A 17,635-nucleotide genomic window follows, 5' to 3' on the forward strand; every position below is an offset into this window, starting at 1 on the left:
CATTGAGTGTTGGGGAAAACAAATTTTTTTTTTTTTTTTTTTTTTTTTTTTTTTTTTTTTTGGTGAATGTTCCTGGGCTCAATTTGAAGTTAGATCTGTTTATCTCTGTGCACAAAACATCAATTTTTTCCCAAATGAATTTAAAGTTTAGCCCACTGTTGTAAGTTTCGGAAATTAAATGTTTTTGTAATCAAATGATTGGCTCCATACTTATCACTGAACCGTGTAAGGTGTAAATTGGGGTATGATTTGAGTTAAACAGTACTTGTTGTGTGTAGACAAGAGTTAACTTTACCTGACAAAATGTTAAACCTCATACAACCATGAAGCGGTAAAGTGCTTGAGAGGACTTGTTGAGAAGTTGTGTCTCGCCTTGATTCTCTTTGTATGTGTATGACTGCAGTCAGGTGGGAGAAAACTTTATCAAAACAAAACAATTGTTTGGACAATTGTTTTGAACAAAACAATTTGTGAAATTGCTGAAGTTAACTTAGGAGAGAAATGTGACAGTGGACTGTTGCACAGCTAGGGTGAAGGTGAGAGGCAGCGGTACCTTTAAATGGCAGTAAGATGTTCTGGCCTTTCCTGACTGGTTTGGGGTTTTTTTATGGCAATTTGGTCTATTTTTAATGCAGATGATCTACTTTGCTTCTTTGGTAACCCTCTTTTCGTTTGAGGCATGAAGTGTACCAGGGGTAAAATACTTCTTGTTTAATGCTTGTCTCACTTGTAATCACTCACCCACTCCGATTCCTTGCACTAAGCATCAACAGCAGTGTGCAAATTACACTAAATATAACTCACTGTGGGACCTCAGACAGTACTGGCACCAGTTGCATGTCACAGTGAGGGTAGAACATCGTGCAGCTCTAACTCTTAGGGTGAATGCCCAGTCATGCAGAATCCACCCCAATAGGCATGAGACAAGCTATACTTGCAAAAAGCCAATTCTGATGGTGGTATTGGTGCAGTCCTGCTAATGCAGCTGTTGGCCACAGCAGTTCACCTTTGGATTCAATTTTTTGGATTGTATGTTTAGAGAACAGCGTTGGTTGAATGCTGCAACAAGAGTCCAACACTGACAGTTTCCTGAAGTTAAAGAAATGGTGCTTGTGTTTGTCCTAGGGGCTTCAAGAAGCGAGCACCACGTGCTCTCAAGGAAATCCGTAAATTTGCGATGAAAGAAATGGGTACTCCTGATGTTCGCATTGACACCAGATTGAACAAAGCAGTCTGGGCTAAAGGGATAAGGTAGGTTTCTACTACTTTCCTTACTGGGTGAGGAAGATCGTTGTCACTGCGTGTATGGAGGTGCAGGACTTGGGAGAGGTAGAAAGATTTGTATGCTTCTTGCATGTTTGCATTTTCTTTGCAAATACTTCCTTTCCTACAGCGTGCATGCCAAGCTCCTCTTTCCATCACCTCTGTGTTCTGGTCAGCTCCCTCAGTGTATTTGTAGCAAAGCTTTGGTAAACTCTGGAACTGAAAGAACTTCCCTCTACCTCTAATATGAATAAATGAAAGAAATGAAGGCATGCTGGTTTGCGGGCAGAGAAGGGATTGGGGTATTGTAATACTGTTGTACCCCAATCTCTGTTGCAGAAGACAGCTTTTAGAAACATGGCTTTGTAGTGATACCTGCAGTCCCAGGCTGAGTAGCTGGGATTTGTGTGATGTCTGTGAATGGGACGAGGTTTCTAAGCGTGCTGAATTGACAAATGCTGCACAAGGAAATAAGGAGGTGTGTTTTAAATAGGGTCATTAATCTTGTCTTGAAAGTACAAGTAGTTTGGGTGAAAAAAAAATAAAACGTCTGTTAAACCACTGCTATAGAGGCAGCTGATCGGCGTATGACATGTGAAGAAGGTCCAAAAGGACTCGTGGGAGGAGCGGGATGTCTTAAACCGTAATAAAAGGTTAACTGGTAGGGATTAATATATGAGTAATACACTGAATACAGATGAAACCTTGTTTTAAACCATGTCTTCTAGGAATTAAGTCCTAAGTCTAGCCTATGACGTATTTATAATCCTTTACCTGGAGCTGCATGCTTAGGCCAACCCTTCCTTCAGAAACAGGGTGGCAAGATGGGACTGAGTTACTGGGTCTTCTGGGAAGGGGTCCTCTGTCCTTTCTGTTGAGCTGCTGCAGTTCATATTCAGTGAGGAAGTAGCAACTGAGACAGGAATAGCATAACTTCAGAGCTTAGTAGTGATGCTACTAACCAAGAATTCCTTACATTAACTGGTAGAAGTGCAGTCTGCGGAGCAAGGAGTCGTCACCTCTTTCCAGGATGAGTTTAACTGCAGCTTTCACTGGTTAGAATAGGTATTGTATGCAAAGTAAAATACCTTCCTCTGCCAGGATCGGGGAGGCTAAAACCATCGTGTTAGCTAGTGTGATAGTTGGTGATATAAAGTAGTGAAAAATGCTTTTGACTTGTTTCAAGAAGGGAGTAAATCAAAGCAAAGTCCTGTGTCGTAATTACTGTATCCATCTGATTTACAAAGTATCCTCCTGAGAATGTACAGCAAGGAGGAAGTTCCTTCACACACTATGGAGCAAAGTACTCTGTGTAGGAGTATCCCAAAATCCCGAGTTCATTGGAGGTGGGAGGTTACTTGAAAAATTGCGTGGACAAATAATTTTGCACCTTCCCTCAGGAGTGTAATTTGGGCCATATTAGGGCAGGACACTAAGCTGTGACTTGCCTGTTACAAAATCATCTAAGCAATTTAGTTGTGGTTCCATGGGCTTTGTGAAGAAGAAATGTTGATCAATTATATGCCCATGAATAAAATCTTGGTTCAGGTCTAGTGCTTACTAGAATTTCCATGAGACTTCTGGCATACAGATTGGGCAGTACTCTGACTCTTGAGAGGGGCCTCAGGCTTTCAGAACAGATTGTGCAGAGGTCTTTTTCCCTCACTATTTTCTGTTCTAGTAGGAAATGCTTGTTAGTAGCACCTCCTTGCTGATCGTATATTGCTTGAAATAATATACTATGAAGATGATCATGAAGCATGGCATGAATATTTCCTGAATCAGTAGTGGACTGATGATGCACTCCTGACTTTGCCTTCATCTTAGTCAAGGCTCAGTTAAATCTTACCTGCTTATGTTAACAAAATTAAAAAACAAAAACAAAACAAAAGGTTTCTCTAAGACAAACAGTACAGTCTCTTAAGGTACAGGATTTTGCTTGTTATGATGCCGAGATAGAAACAGAATTGTTTCGTCATGTATTTGCACAAATAGGCAAAGCTTAAGAACTTGAGGGGGGTAGTAATCATGGAGCAAAGAACTTTTCTATGAATTAGGATGTTTCAATACATGTTTTACTGAAAATGAATGTTATCTTCCTTTTTAGGAATGTTCCTTACCGTATCCGTGTGCGTTTGTCCAGAAAGCGCAATGAGGATGAAGATTCACCAAACAAGCTATACACATTGGTTACCTATGTACCAGTCACAACATTCAAAGGCAAGGCTGCTGCCACCTCTCTTTCTCCATGCCATGTTTTTCTGAACAGGTAGCAAAGTGGGACAGCTGCCCCTGCAAAGCAAAATTCAGACGAAAATCGTGCTGAAGGGGTCAAACTGCTTAAACTAGCTCTGCTGTAGAGAACAGGGCTGCTAGGTTGTGGTAAAAAGTAAATACAGAATTCAGTGAAATAATTACGTAAATTTTGAGAGAATTAAAGACACTGGCTGTAGTTGTTAAGGTAGGTTTATAAGGTTTGTTTTCACATATAAATTATGTCCTCTGATGTCAAAAGCTCGGGAGGGTGGAGCCTTTTCTGCTTGTCATCTGAGAAGTATCTTATTTGCAGAACTGATTTAACATGAAGGTTTTGTTTTAACATTTGGTGAAATTCTTGACTATAGGGTTTGCCCTTACAGAAGTAGATCAGCAAACTAGCTTTGAAACTGTAGATGTGTTTTCTTGTGAAGACTTGCACATACATAAAGGGAATTATCCTAGGAATAGATGGTGATACAGTCTCTTGTTTTGCAGGTCTACAAACAGTTAATGTGGATGAAAACTAAACTGATTTTCATTACAATAAAAGGATAAAAAGGAAGTTTATTCCTAAGCTGGTCTTTGTCCAGTCTTTTCAAGCTCTCATCTATGAAGCATTGAGTTGAAGAGGTGATGAAGTATCTTTCTTTCTTTGGGCTTGTACATAAAGGTGTAATTTTCTTAACTAAAGATACCGTAGACAGCTGTTACATGTGAATGGAATAAGGAGATGCAACTGTTCCTATATGGGTCACAAAGTCCTAGTAGTTTTGTTCCTATGAGAATAAAAAGCTACTACGCAGGTATTTTAAGTTAATGCCAAAGCTGTTAGACCAATACTTCATACACATCCTCTTTTGCGGATAAATTACACTCCCAGTACCTGGTCCCACGGGGGTCTCCTTGGCAGAATCAGTAGGCTTCTCCCAGGCAGGTCTGTGCACTACACTGAAACGTGGGGTTCTGACCAGTGAATTAATTTTGAGTGTGCTAGCCCAGGGAATTTGTTTTATGAAGTAGGGACTAAAGGCACTTAACCTTCCATAAATCAATGAGTACTGTCCATGCAAGTCTAGTACAAAAAGGGTTTATTGAAAAGTGCATGTTTTCACAGACCTACATCAGAAGCACAGTCCATGTACACTTGACATTTAAGCAAGACATACAAACTGGAATACAGTCAAATATATTAAAATAGTTTCAATTACCAGCATTGAAACAGTTTTCCGTATTAGTGCAAAAAAGGCAACCCAAACAAACTGTGGACAGTAGCTGAGAAGTGTTTTCCCCTGTTTTAAAAAAAAAAACAAAACAAAAAAAGGACAACTGGAGCCAGCTTACGCTCTCCCAGTGCGGAAGAGGGCTTCAGTGTCTTCACACTGTAGACAGATGTTTCCTTTTACATTCAAAACAAGAACATAATTAATAAATCAATGGCACAAAAAAAAGCCCACACACCCATTAGCTTTTTAAAGCTCTTAAAGTAAAAAAAACGAAGACCAACAAATGGTTTATCTGAAGTCCACTGCTAACTGAAAGCCTTTTACAGTATGTGCTTTGGCATAATTTCAGTGCATTTCATTTTTGACATATTTGCCACTACTGCGTGTTTAGTTTTGCATGTTCACCCCATGACTGGCAGCTCGTTCCATTTGTTTTGAGATTGTATTGATGTAGCTTTGCATTCTCAAGTTTTGGCTTCAGTTCTAAGGGCTTTTCAAAGAAGTTAACTAATGACTGTTCAGTCAAGAGGGATGCTAAAATGTGTTCAAAAGAGACAGTCCAGTCCCCTTCAGTCACAGGCGAAGGTTGAGGGTCTTTGTGAGGGGTCTTCACAACATCAGTAAAAACAGCATCCTGGTCTGAAGCAGAGGTCTTGGGCTGCAAGTCCTCGGTGAACTCATCTGATCTGCTCCCCAGGCTGGTGCTCCTTTGTCCTACTTCTCCAATCTGAAGTAACAGTGTGGTCACAGTGGCAATGGCTTGATACAAATCATTCTCCTCTGGATCTGCATGAAACATGCTGTACAAGGTTTTGCAGAACTGAATGAACTCCCTCTGTAAAGGATGAAAAACCACAATCAAACTATGGAACAGCCCCACTATGGCTAATTGTAAGAGTCAGGTGAGGGCACAGTACTGCAAAGGAAGGTGGAATGCTGTGTACGTATGTTATATACTTATTTATAATTTCTGGCTGCTTTTAAAAGAATGCTAGCGAAGGATTTCAGGTCCCACTGCTGCTAGGAAACCTTGGTGCTGCAAATCAAGAAAGGAACAGAGCAGAAAAGTATTTTGCTGCCTTGATGAAGGAGCTCAGGACCCCCCAGATGACAAAAAGGCAAGTAAGATAACAAGGCAAGGGATACAATCCACTACTGGCAGGAAGCTGGTGGCTGTTGGGCAGAATGAGTTACAACCAAAGCAGCTATTCATCGGCAGCAAGCAACTTCCCTTTCGCTGTTTCTCTCCCATCTTTCCCCAGCTCTTTTCTAATAAAATTCACACATCTTCCCTGCCTCGCTGCTTTCTCTCCTCTATTCCCTAGCTCACCCATCACAGGGGATTCTTAGGCTAGCAAGGATGTTTCCATATCCTATGATGAAATTTGTGAGCCCTCCAGTTTCATACAGTCACTGGATGGCTAATTCCAGGTGGAAAGGACTGCAGGAAGTTCAGTCAAGTGATTTTTTTTTATGACAGATTACGTGGCCCTGCTGAGCTGACAGGTTAGGTACATGCTACCAATTTAAAACTTTATTTAGCAACACCAGCACAGAAAGGATTCTGGGTGTAGTCCCATCTTTTTGCATGTCCATACTTGTTTGGTTGGGTTTTTTTTAGTAATACAGGACCCTTTTCCCTCCAGATCTCCTTATGCCAACAAAGACACGGGACTCTACTTCCATTAGGGAGCAGATGGTGAGATTATGTGAGCTTTCAGCTGTCTTCATGGAGTTCTACTCAGCATTTGGCTAAGACAGGGCAAGTCCCAGTTGGTGATGGACTAAGAAGTTATCAGTTTGGTGCAGAGGAGGACAGTAATTTGCATTCTCAGAAATCTTTGGGCTTAGGAGGGCTTTTTCCACCCTGCATAAGCCTGTTTTCCAGCCTGTTAGGCTGCAGGTGAGCCTGAAATTCTTTGTTCACCAGCCAGTCTGAGGACAGGGAGCTGATAGAAATGTAGCTGAGTTTTCAGACATCTGCTCCCTGGATCAGAGGAGCCCAATCCTCGATATCTAACAGACTGAATCTAAGCTCACACTAAAGTTACACCTTAGAAAGAGCTGAATTGTTGTATTCAGTCACTTCATTTTCAAGTACTCTCCACTTCTTTAAAAACAGACTAGAGCCTCTAAAGTACATACCTGGCTCATTTTTGGCAATTCTTTTTCAGTTTTAGTATCGTTTTCTTTGGCTAGATCCTTCAGCATCTGCTTCAGCTGCTTTTGGTAATCTACTGCATCACCTTTTTTTTGCAGCAGACACAAAAAGGAGAATTAGTTTTCAAGACACAGGAATAAATTGACCTTTCAAAATAAACCCCAGAGAGCAGAGATAATAGAGTAGGGTTAACAAATGGAAAGTGGGTTATCTCATATATGTGCATTAAGAGAACCATTTTGGATGTACCATTTGATTTTCCTATGACTAGTGGTCTTGCAGTCGACAACAAAGGATTCTTCAATGGTGACTGGCTGTCTCGTTCATTTTCTGTGAGAGCTATCAAAACCAAAGTGACAAATGTAATCATTAATCCTTTGAATGCTGCATAATTGTTATTTATGGATTTAAAATCTACATATTTAAAGAAAGCAAAATAATTGAGCAAAGATTTTTTTAATAGTACTTCATTAAATCATACTGTAAAAGTATGTTAATGTAAGTAAGACTAGTGCTGCAGTGATAGTCAAAATGGCACGTTTAATTAAAAACTTTGCCCAGAGAAACTACCACAGAATTTTGTCACATAATCAGAAGTGGATCAAGATGTGAGAAGATAGAGTACGAGCCATCCAAAAATGTAGACAAAATACAAATTTGAAATGACAAGTAATCATATAATTGTTTGCAAAAGATTCTGAATGCAGCAGATGTGAACCTTGACATTACGTATCTATAAATTTCATCAAAAAAAGTTTTGAATGGAGTAATTTTTAAAATGTGGTGAGCATAATTACAAATGCACGCCTTATATGTTCCCAGCTGAAGGAAGCAAGATAGGCTTCTTCAGTACACAGCCTCTTCCCAAAAGCTTTAAGCAAGAGATTTTTGTGGAAACTGAAGTATTCATTCCCTTTCAGATTTCTTACCTGGTGGGATGTGCAGCTTATATAGTAACTTTATCTTTTCATTCATTTCTCCATTATACATAACATCTGCAAGAAAAAGAACAAGAAGGAAGTGGACCAGGGCATTTACTTGCACAGTTTAAAATAAATCAGGCATCTCTCTTTGCACAAAAGGTAATTGTTTGCATGGACAATACGTGAAAACATATGGCCAGTACATCAAAAATATTTTAAGTTGTGCCTGTCAATGAGGAACAACAGGTGAGAGCCATCTGGTTTGGTCTTTGTTCTTGTAATACAGACTGGGAGTACCTAACCCTGTGGGGCTTCAGCATCATTTAAAAATATCAAGGAGGACAGCAGGCAATCCAGCAAAGGCTGTGTGCTGCCATGGATTAACAGGCACGTGAGAGGGGAGAGACTGAAAACTCCCTTTGGAGCCATCATATTTTTAATATTTTTCTCCTTCAGCCCTTACTGCTGTTCTATAGAATAAGCCCAAAGGAAATAACTACTTCACATGTAATATAATTAGTATTTTCAATCACCAGTAGAAATGAGATTCTAAACTTTCAAATGCATTGTAATACAGTGAAGAATTGTTTATTTACAGGGTGCATTCATTCACATTAAAAAATATCTAAAAAGCTTAAATATCAAGAATATGTATTTACTGATTTTTACTGAAGCTTTGAATGTTTTGATGCAGGTTTTTTTCACGTGGGGTCAGGCAACAGTTGAGATATGGCAGTTTCTTCTTCAGACAGATTTTGGGACCGGCAGCATCATCCCATTAGAACAGCTGGTGGTCTCAAGACTAACCCCAGTGCAGCTCTCAGCCCCTGCTGGCCAGGTTTTTTTTTTTGTTCTGCTTGTTGTCAACATACAAAGGCAAACAGCAGCTGGTTGAGTAAGATTAAGTCTTCAAGAAGCAGTTACAAAGAGGTATGCTGAGATTTCAAAGGTAGACTAAGAGCAACATTCCAGTAGAGAGGATTTCCTAGCACTCCATGCAGACCCAAGTATACTTTTAATTCATAAAATATTTTCAACAAAATTACTGTTGTCCGAGAATCAAATAATTTAATATTCCGTCATGTCCCTAGGCTGTCTGTTAAATCTGACTGTCTTCAGGTGACTCAAACACAAAAAAATTAGTAAAGGTCACCCATAGGGCTAATCACAAGCCCGAGAAAACCATCTGCCTGCCTCCCCTGCCAGTTGTATGGCATTGAAACATCTGTGTCTCACCCATGGGCCACCCCCCTGGCTCTGCCCATCTTCCACCCCCCGCTGGAAGGAACTGATACCTAAGCAGCTGGCGAGCCCCTTGAATTCAATCAGCTGGTCCATGTTCTCATCCAGGAGTCGGAAGATCCTTTGGGCAAGGACATCAGTGTGCTCCCCACAGGTCCAGGGTGAGACCAGCCTGTACAGGTTAGTGAACTGCTGGGCATCGATGCGGTACTGCTCAGCATACGGTCTGCTGGGGTCGTGCCGTTCTACAACCGGACTTGTCATTTCCCAGTAACACCTTATTAAATGTTCCCTCTAGGAGAAATCAGAGGCGGGAGAGGGGCGATTGTGGTGTGTGGTATCAGAGAGTGCAACCAGCAGAAAAGGGGCATTCACATCAGAGTGTGCTGGATATGCTCAAAATGGTCTTTGCGTGAGGTTTTACAACAATACCAAGACCACTCCTGTGAGAAAAAGCAAAGTATGAATCTTTAATTAAGCACTCATGACTTCCAATGGATAATTAATAAATGTGCAGGGAAACTGGGTAGATTCTTGGAAGAAATTCACTGCAGGCTACTGAAATTCTATTAGCCCCATCTGGCCCAGAATGTCTCTAACCAGCCAAAGTACAGAGGATCAGAAAAAATCCAGGGTAAGTGTTATACAGGCTTGACCTGCTCATTTATTCTCTCTCAGAGCTCTCCATCTGGATATCATACCTATTGGTCTTCCCTTAGGGACAGACTGATGCAAAACTGCGTCCTAACAAAACAAGCTGTCCCAGGGAAGCAAGGGAGCTAATGAAAAGGGTACCACCAGCAAGAAATTAAATGAGGAAATGGGAGGAGTGCAAGCCAGCTGAAGCTCAAAAACAGAGCAGCAAGAAGCGGGAGGGATGCACTGCAGAGCAAGCCCCAGCACTTAAAACCACTAATGGAGGGAGGATATAGCTGCTCTTAGCCACAAAGCTACGTAACTACTCCACAGTCATATTCTTAGTACCTAGTATTTATGGCTATGAACAATACACAGAAGAAATGGTCTGTTAAGGGCTATAATTATATGCTTGGACCTCTAAATCAAGTATAGTTGTATCAGCTTAGATGTCCCTATCTTCAAATAACTTTTATGATAGTTCTTTCAAACATAAGCTTGACAGAAAGGAACTGAAGTAGAAACTGCTTTCGGTTCTTAAAAAAAGAAAAAAATATTATAAAATTTGGAACAAATAGAAAGGACACAAGTTTGTGGCAATTTTTTCCCCCATGGAAAGTGGAGTCTGCCTTTAAAAAGAGTTAAGAGAGCTCCCAAAGAGCAGAGCTGCATATTTTTTAATTTATTCTGCATGTGAAAGTTACCAGAACCTAATTCCTCATGGACCATTTCCAAGCAGCAAGTTAGAAAGGACACTCTGAAGCAGTTTTCCTTTGAAGGATTAATACATTACTACTCTGCTTTCACAACTAGACAGCCACAGAAAGGACAAATTACAAGATCCCACCCAAACAGTACTGCCCAAGCAGAGGATATGATGTCTGAGGCAGCTCTGCAAAGCGACATCTAGAAGCTACACCCAGAAGCCTCAGATAGGTATATCCTCTGTTTTTCAGGGACACCAACCTTGAACAAGTCATACAATTCCTCTAGATCTTCTGGAAGAATCGAAACATCTGGGATGACAACTCGGAGCTTAAAAAGAAAGAATAAACATGTTAGTGACTACCCTTTCTCCTGTCATCGCTGACACAGAAGGGCCCTGCAGGGACTGTATTTATGTGGTACAGCTGAAAACTACAGTACTGAAAAATCTTTGCAATTTTCCTCCCTTTTTAGGTTCACTAGTTGGACAGATCTGTGAAAAGAAAAATCTCTCAAGGGCTATTAAAAACAAAGACAGCTACTGGTCACAAGAGGCTGGGGAAGCATCGCATCATGCTTTCTCTCAGACTCTTCCCTGAGCATCTGCCCAGGGCCACAGTCAGAGACAAATTCACTGGGCTACACTGTCCTGCAGTTGTTCTTAACATTAAAGCCACCCTAGAAAATTATGCATGTGGCTGCAAAACAATCCAAATTCATCAGCACCCCAGAGAAGACCTTTTTCGAGAGTCGGTAATGATTCTTCCTTTTTTCAAGATCTGGTGGTGTCTTTGAAAAAACAAAAGCCATATGCCTCCAGAGAGAAGATGTTAAGCTGCTTCAGTCGAAAGTACTCACCACATTTTGCTTGGTGGTTTCTTCGTGGCTCTGCAGGACACGGATTCGGTGTTTGTAGCGCATGTGCTCTATCTGTTCCACAGAGTGGTCTCCAAATTTCTACAAGGGAGGAAAAAGAAGTTTATTATTTTTATAGTATTTTATGACATTTGCATTCCTCATTTTCTGGAAATACAAATTCTAAAGTATTGTGAGTCCCTAAAGAGAAAGCATACTCGGTCTCTAACCGATCTGTCAGTGTAGGTATTTATACTACACCTAGCCTTGTGCATTTGAGCACTTAGTCAAGGAATCTGTAAAGATGTGTATTAACTTTCAAAACATCCATGTTGAATGTAACCTTTTTCTTTTTTTAAATTTTAACTTAACTGACCAGTAGACATGGAGCAGTATTTTACCTCATAAGAGTCATGAATCAAGTTAGCTATTTCAGTCACTGGAGAGGCTTCCTGGTCATCGCTGAAGAACGCATGGTGATTACCAATAGGTGGCAGAGGGCTTTCCTCGTTTTTGACATGCTCTAAAAACCTGGAGGGAAAAAAATATAAGCAACACAAATTACTCTGCACTGTGCTCTTCTTGATATAAATAAGCAAATGAATCTTATGGCTCAGACTTAGAAATAAATTGGTTTTCTGGCTGCTAGGCTTTTCACAATGCCTTCATGATTACTCATCTGAGGAACGGCAAGCCAGCCAAATGACTAAATGCTGCCCAAGGAGGAAAACTTCTGTCTCCTTGAAGTCTGGAGCAGGAAGCCCATCACCCTAGGGAAGGCACGAAGAGCAGCAGTAAATATTGCATATTGACGCAGTCGATGCATGTCTCGGTGCTGCCAGGAAATTTCACAGAAGTATTTCAGTACTTCTCCGATGTACAAAGTCCATTGTTCAACGCAGACACTGTGAAAGCAGCAGTGGCAGCAGCACGGTACCGTGGAGGGTCCCGCCAGTGCCTACAGAGCCCCGTCACTATCACAGCAACACCCAAATGCCTTTGTTTTATGGCAGAATGGTCCGCGATAAAAGGAGCCCTCCCGCGTGGCCTTACCTGCTCAGGATCATCAGGGCCTGCCCATCATCCTTGCTGTTACACAGATCCACAGCATTGGCTTCCAGTATGGCCAAGCCCAGCTGGAAAATGGCTTTGATCCCATCGTAGAAGAAGCAGTCCACAACATTCACAGCACTTTCCAGGGGCATGATGCTAAGGAAAAGGGTAAGGAACCATGAAAGAGAGATGGAAGCTAAGGCTGTGAGATCCTTCATATGTTCAGCCAGCTCTGGAAGTTGCTCTTTTATAAGCTCTTCAAACACTGACTGATCTACCTGAGCACCTGCAAGTCATAAAGAAACAGTATTAGCCAGGACTGACACAGAAACAAAATATTCTTTAATCACTGCAAACTATCAACTACAAGACTTTGTTAAAATTTAAACTGACAAGACACACTCACATCTACAATGAAAAATCCTGTTATCCTCCTGCTGTGATCTCAGCCCCAACCCTCACATTCGTAATCCTTACTGTACAACTTTCTGCAAAAAGACTCTGTTGATTCTGCTCAGGGCCTTTAGAGTGCAGTGAAATTGTAATAGCAGCAGCTGTTGTTTGCACTAAAAGAGCACATAATAGTGAAGTGCTAGCGAAAGGAATCTTAAAGCATTTTACTGTCCGACTTGGGATCTGTGCAATGAAAATAAGACAGTGTATGCACTCAAGCGAGTGGGCAGTAAAGCTTTTATTCTAAGAAACTACAAGATGGAAATCCAGATATGGCTACACACACTAAGGAGGAAGGAAAATATTTACCCATAAATACATGCACAGATATAAATATATACTTACATGCATATATAATAGAACAAAACCAAAAAATATATAATAAAAAGAACAAAAGACTTCTGCAATGCCTAGATACAAGCTTTCACAACTGTCCCAACCAGTCCTTCCAAATGGAGTAGACTTGGGCCCTGCTAGCTCGTCCTGCTTTGTCAGCAGCTGTTGTAGAATCAATACAGTTTCCTATCACTGAGGTGGCCTGTGTATCAGGTCTACCACATTGGGGCTTTAACACTAGAAGTGTTCCGGAATACAAAATGCAGTTAGCTTTTCACTTATTCTGTCTTTCAAGTTATTTCATTTCTTCTCATAATCCATATTTTGCCAATATTAGGAGACAACTTTAATTGCTATGAAATTTCTGAGACACGTATACCCTTAGCACTCAAAACTTTTGTCGGCCAAAAGCCGTATATAACCTGACAGAGAGCCAGCATCTTCTGGCTCTGCATCCACATTATTAGAAAAAAACCCAAACCAAACAGCTATGACATTTCTCTCTCTTAGAAGTTTTCACATCAAGCCTCAAAGAGCTGCTGCTGGTGGCTGAACAAACATTACAGCACCACAAATAAAAATTAAGTGCCCAGGGACATGCAAAGAGCTTCTGAGAAACACATCAAGCATAGTGCTTTGCTTTGAAGAGACAGCCTTCTCACGTCAGATGATCATAAATAAGAAGGGTAAAGAAAGCAGAGGAGAAAACAGACTGGGGTTATTCAAGAGAGGGCAGGTTTTGTTTGTGGGTTGTTGTTCTTTTTTTTTAACAAGCTTAAACCAAACAATTTAATAGCCATAGTTAACACAGACCAAAAAACAGAGCCAGTTTAGGGGCTAGTTGAAGGAAGCCAGAGACAGATAAGCAGACACATATAAAAAGATCATTCTAGGCTCAGAGGCAGCATGGGAGAGACTGGCAGAAGCAGAGGTTTAAAATAAATGCGTGATGATGCCCAGATCTTTTGCTGAAGATCATATTATAATTAAGTGTTGACACTGTAGACAGAAGTCAAGCAGGTGTATTCAAAGTGACTCCTATGCCCACCTTTTCATAAGAGTCCCAGAAACCATGAAATCTGAGCAACTGAACCTCTAATTTATTAGAGAGCATGAAACCACAACGAGGTAGGAAAATAGCAGGGTATCCATTTAAAAAATTATGATCTAAGATGCAAACTAAATGACATCTCCAAGACTGAAAAGGCAAATCAGAGAAATGAAGTGAGGTTTTCATTGCTGTTACAATTCTTGAAACAAGATAATGACAGTCTTAACAGATAAAGTGAGGTGAGATGGCCTGCTAGTTTATGGAGAGGATGGTTAAGTCATGGGAACTAGAGAACAGGATATGCATGACCCTTGTCAGCACTCTTGATCCAAGCATTACTTGTTTCTATCTTGCAGCTATCTATCTGCTTATTTCTCCTATGCACTGCAGAAGGGAGCAGGATGGAGGAAGTTCCTGAAGGAGGAGATAACAGGTGCCACCCCTGCCTCCAGGCTTTTCCCATTTGCAAGCAGTGAAATGAAGGCTTGTGAAAAGGCAGAGCAATTGTAGCTGGCAAGGCTGAAGGAGGGACATGGTCCTATAATAGAAGTAAAAAGGTTGAGTAGGGGTGAATTGCCAAAGTTGTGAAAGCAAAATATACTAATCGATAAATAAAATATTTTTAATGACATAAAGAAAAGAACCAAGAGAAGGTGGAGCTAAGAAGGCCCGTTATAACCAAGGTCATTAATTCAGTAGCTGTTTCGACTGTAGGAATTACTGGCTGACTTTGTAGAGGAAAACACAGTGACAGGTACCAAGGTCAAAGATCATCAGATTTATAGAGATCAAAATTTGGACAACAGTGTTGGCAGTGTGGACAAAGAGGAAAAGCTGGGTCTTGGAAGTGTTACGCAGGAAGAAACAATACAAAGTTTAGACAAGAGCTGGTTGTGAATCAAAGAAGAACGTCCACTGAAATACAAAGCCAAGAACACTAACTCAAGCAACAGGAACCAGAGGAAGGGCAGGGTAGGGAAGATCAGTAGCACCAGTTTGGGCACGCTAAGGTCTAGAGTAAATAAAAACAGAAATAACTGCTCAGTGAAGCAACCATGCTGCAAAACCACACTGTTGCCGTTCAAATAGGGGGAGCAGGGGAACTTCTGAGCTGAAGCCCCTGACTCTGCACTGTGGCGAGCCACAGAAGTACCTTCTAGAGTGACAATCCTCTTTCCTTTGAGTACAGAGGACAGGAAAACAGAGACAGAACAACCAAGACTATCAGCACTCAAACAATGTGAGATGTTTCCATGGTGAGTGACAGGCAAGATACAAATCCCAAATTAAGTACAAATTAGGGCAGTAATATGGCCAACCAAGTGGGACAATTCTGGTTTGTTTGGGTGTAGGAAGTGCTACTTTGGACCAATAACCCAGCAAGCGCCAGAGGTACCAGTAACTCAAGGCAGGTTGATGATTTCTAGAAATACACAAAGACAGATAAAGCAATGTTTCTTTCATAATCAAGGAAGGAAACAGACAAACATGAAAGAAAGCCATCAAGATAGCAGTATAAAGTCACATTTGGAGACCAAAATTATGACGAGTGGGACACTTACAGTGCCAAATCCACTAGTTGAAAATACTAATGGCATTCAAAGCACCAGAAATCATCCTAAGCATTCAGCTAGCTTTGGAATAACTCTGCTTTATCTTACCTTACCTGCCAGTTCAGTGACAAGACAATAACTGTGCAGCGGCACAGCGTCAGGAGGGAGGTATGACAATCCCGCCCTCCAAGCAAAAGGTTGGAAATCTGCTCAGACGTCTCCTCCCGCTCCCCAGGCAGCACAAGAGTGCCCACACCATTTCTAGCTCCCAGAACCACTACAGCCAGGAATTTCCTCCTATCCCCACTTCCTCACAAGTGACCCTGATCTCTCCCTTTGCTATGGCGATGGTGTAACGGTAGACAGTGTAGCTGAAGAGCAAGGCTGCCATTAAAGAGGGAAAGCTATCAAACAATTCGGTAAGAGGAAGAAGTGATGTGACTGCAAAGAACACTCAAAAAGCATACCTGCAATTACTGTGTCAAGCTGCTCAGCCCCTCTCTTCCTGCGCGTTAGGCAGACGTTTGCACAAAACAGTCTTAAAAATCATTGCATTGCAAATAACAGGAGACACAGTCCGTGTGGTACAAGGCATGCACTGCAGAGGAGTGGGCTTATTTCTCTATGCAGTATCTCACATTCAGAGGGCTTTGTATCAACCCTCATTACAAAGGGCCAGCTTAGATGCAAGCCTCTACTACTCCAGCAGCCAGGCAATGCAGACAAGTCAGATCAGAGATAGCTACCCTAGCAGATCTTTCCTAGGATCATGTTAAAAAGCTCGAGCCTCTTAATACAGAAGACTCCTAACCGAGACAGACGCACAAGCTCTTCTTTTTTTGTTTGTTTGTTTTTTGGTTTTGTTTTAACACAACAGGCAAAAGCGTCACCAACTTCAGACCAACAGGAAAAGAAAAGGACAAACTGTGAAGTTAAGCACACATTTATAGTTCTTGCAGTTCAAACCCTTTAAACCAAAACCAACCCTTATCTGGAACCTAAGCAGCCACCACTGCTGTCCCTGCACACCTCACCAGTTAATACACCACCTCACCCACGAGGTCCAGACCTCAGAAGACCTTTAGTGTTTTACTCACGTCAGTGCCATTCAGCTGCCCCTTCCCAGTTAGCAAGAAGGGAGACACGAGCTCACCTATCACTCGGTGGTTGAAGTAATCTGGCAGCATTCGCTCACATACAGCAACCAGCAGCCAAAAGGCTTCTTCTTCTTTGGCATACAACAGCAACACGGAGGTCAAAATATTCATAGACTTACAAGGACAAAGAAAAAAATGGTGTTTGTTAGTGACAAATTTGTTGCTGACAGAAGCTAAATTGTGGCTATTTTAAAAGAAAGAATAGTAGCCTAACATGATGTAAACAACTACAAAAATACCTGCAAGAGAAAGGTAATAGACAGTGAATACAGAATTGCAACCCAAAGGCACAAGTTTTTCAAGCTTATGTATACTGCTTTTCATAAGAGCAGTAAGAAACGATGGAGAAAAGTATAGCTCTGGATTTGTCCAGATACAAAGCACGTGACTGATAGCGCAAGATATTTTGGAGCTGCTTTCCCCTCCTTCCTGTATTAACGTCTGATGTTAATCAGAATTCAGGGAGCTGTACAGAAGGTAAATTTATTATTTAAGCTGGCCAGCTAGGCAAAGTACTTTCATAATTTGCCATTGGTTTTTGAAGAAAGGGGCAGAGCTTTAGTGCATTATACCTCTGCCCCAGTGCTCTGTATGAATTTCATCTGTGCAGGCCAGTTTACTTTGTACTGTATCCCAGTATTGTGCAAGAAATGTACTTTTGAACAAACAGAAGCATCAGAAACATTCTTTCCCCTCCTTTAAGGCAGTTTGCAAAATGCTGAGGGAATACTTCAGTTAAGCCAGAGCCTTTTGTTAAGCCTATGC

The 17,635-nt window shown here is 41.2% G+C and overlaps 2 protein-coding genes across 2 annotated transcripts in view; one reads left to right on the forward strand and one right to left on the reverse strand.

Annotated features, from left to right (window-relative positions):
- The window catches only part of RPL31 (ribosomal protein L31), a 4,898-nt gene extending 809 nt beyond the window's left edge, over positions 1–4,089 (forward strand). The window contains exons 2-4 of the mRNA XM_010135142.1: positions 1,126–1,251; positions 3,371–3,483; positions 4,018–4,089. Of these exons, the coding sequence (XP_010133444.1) occupies positions 1,126–1,251; positions 3,371–3,483; positions 4,018–4,049 (271 nt within the window). The 3' untranslated portion in view covers positions 4,050–4,089. The remainder of the gene's footprint in view (positions 1–1,125; positions 1,252–3,370; positions 3,484–4,017) is intronic.
- Positions 4,090–4,955: 866 nt separating this feature from the next.
- TBC1D8 (TBC1 domain family, member 8 (with GRAM domain)) overlaps positions 4,956–17,635 on the reverse strand; it is a 30,824-nt gene continuing 18,144 nt past the window's right edge. Inside the window, exons 9-18 of the mRNA XM_010135253.1 lie at positions 16,867–16,984; positions 12,321–12,606; positions 11,669–11,798; positions 11,271–11,369; positions 10,674–10,742; positions 9,125–9,365; positions 7,836–7,901; positions 7,156–7,245; positions 6,891–6,991; positions 4,956–5,580 (exon numbers count right to left, since the gene is read on the reverse strand). Coding sequence (XP_010133555.1) covers positions 5,122–5,580; positions 6,891–6,991; positions 7,156–7,245; positions 7,836–7,901; positions 9,125–9,365; positions 10,674–10,742; positions 11,271–11,369; positions 11,669–11,798; positions 12,321–12,606; positions 16,867–16,984 — 1,659 coding nt within the window. The 3' untranslated portion in view covers positions 4,956–5,121. The remainder of the gene's footprint in view (positions 5,581–6,890; positions 6,992–7,155; positions 7,246–7,835; positions 7,902–9,124; positions 9,366–10,673; positions 10,743–11,270; positions 11,370–11,668; positions 11,799–12,320; positions 12,607–16,866; positions 16,985–17,635) is intronic.

This window comes from Buceros rhinoceros, unplaced genomic scaffold, assembly GCF_000710305.1.
Source record: "Buceros rhinoceros silvestris isolate BGI_N320 unplaced genomic scaffold, ASM71030v1 scaffold6970, whole genome shotgun sequence".
Classification (NCBI taxonomy): domain Eukaryota; kingdom Metazoa; phylum Chordata; class Aves; order Bucerotiformes; family Bucerotidae; genus Buceros; species Buceros rhinoceros.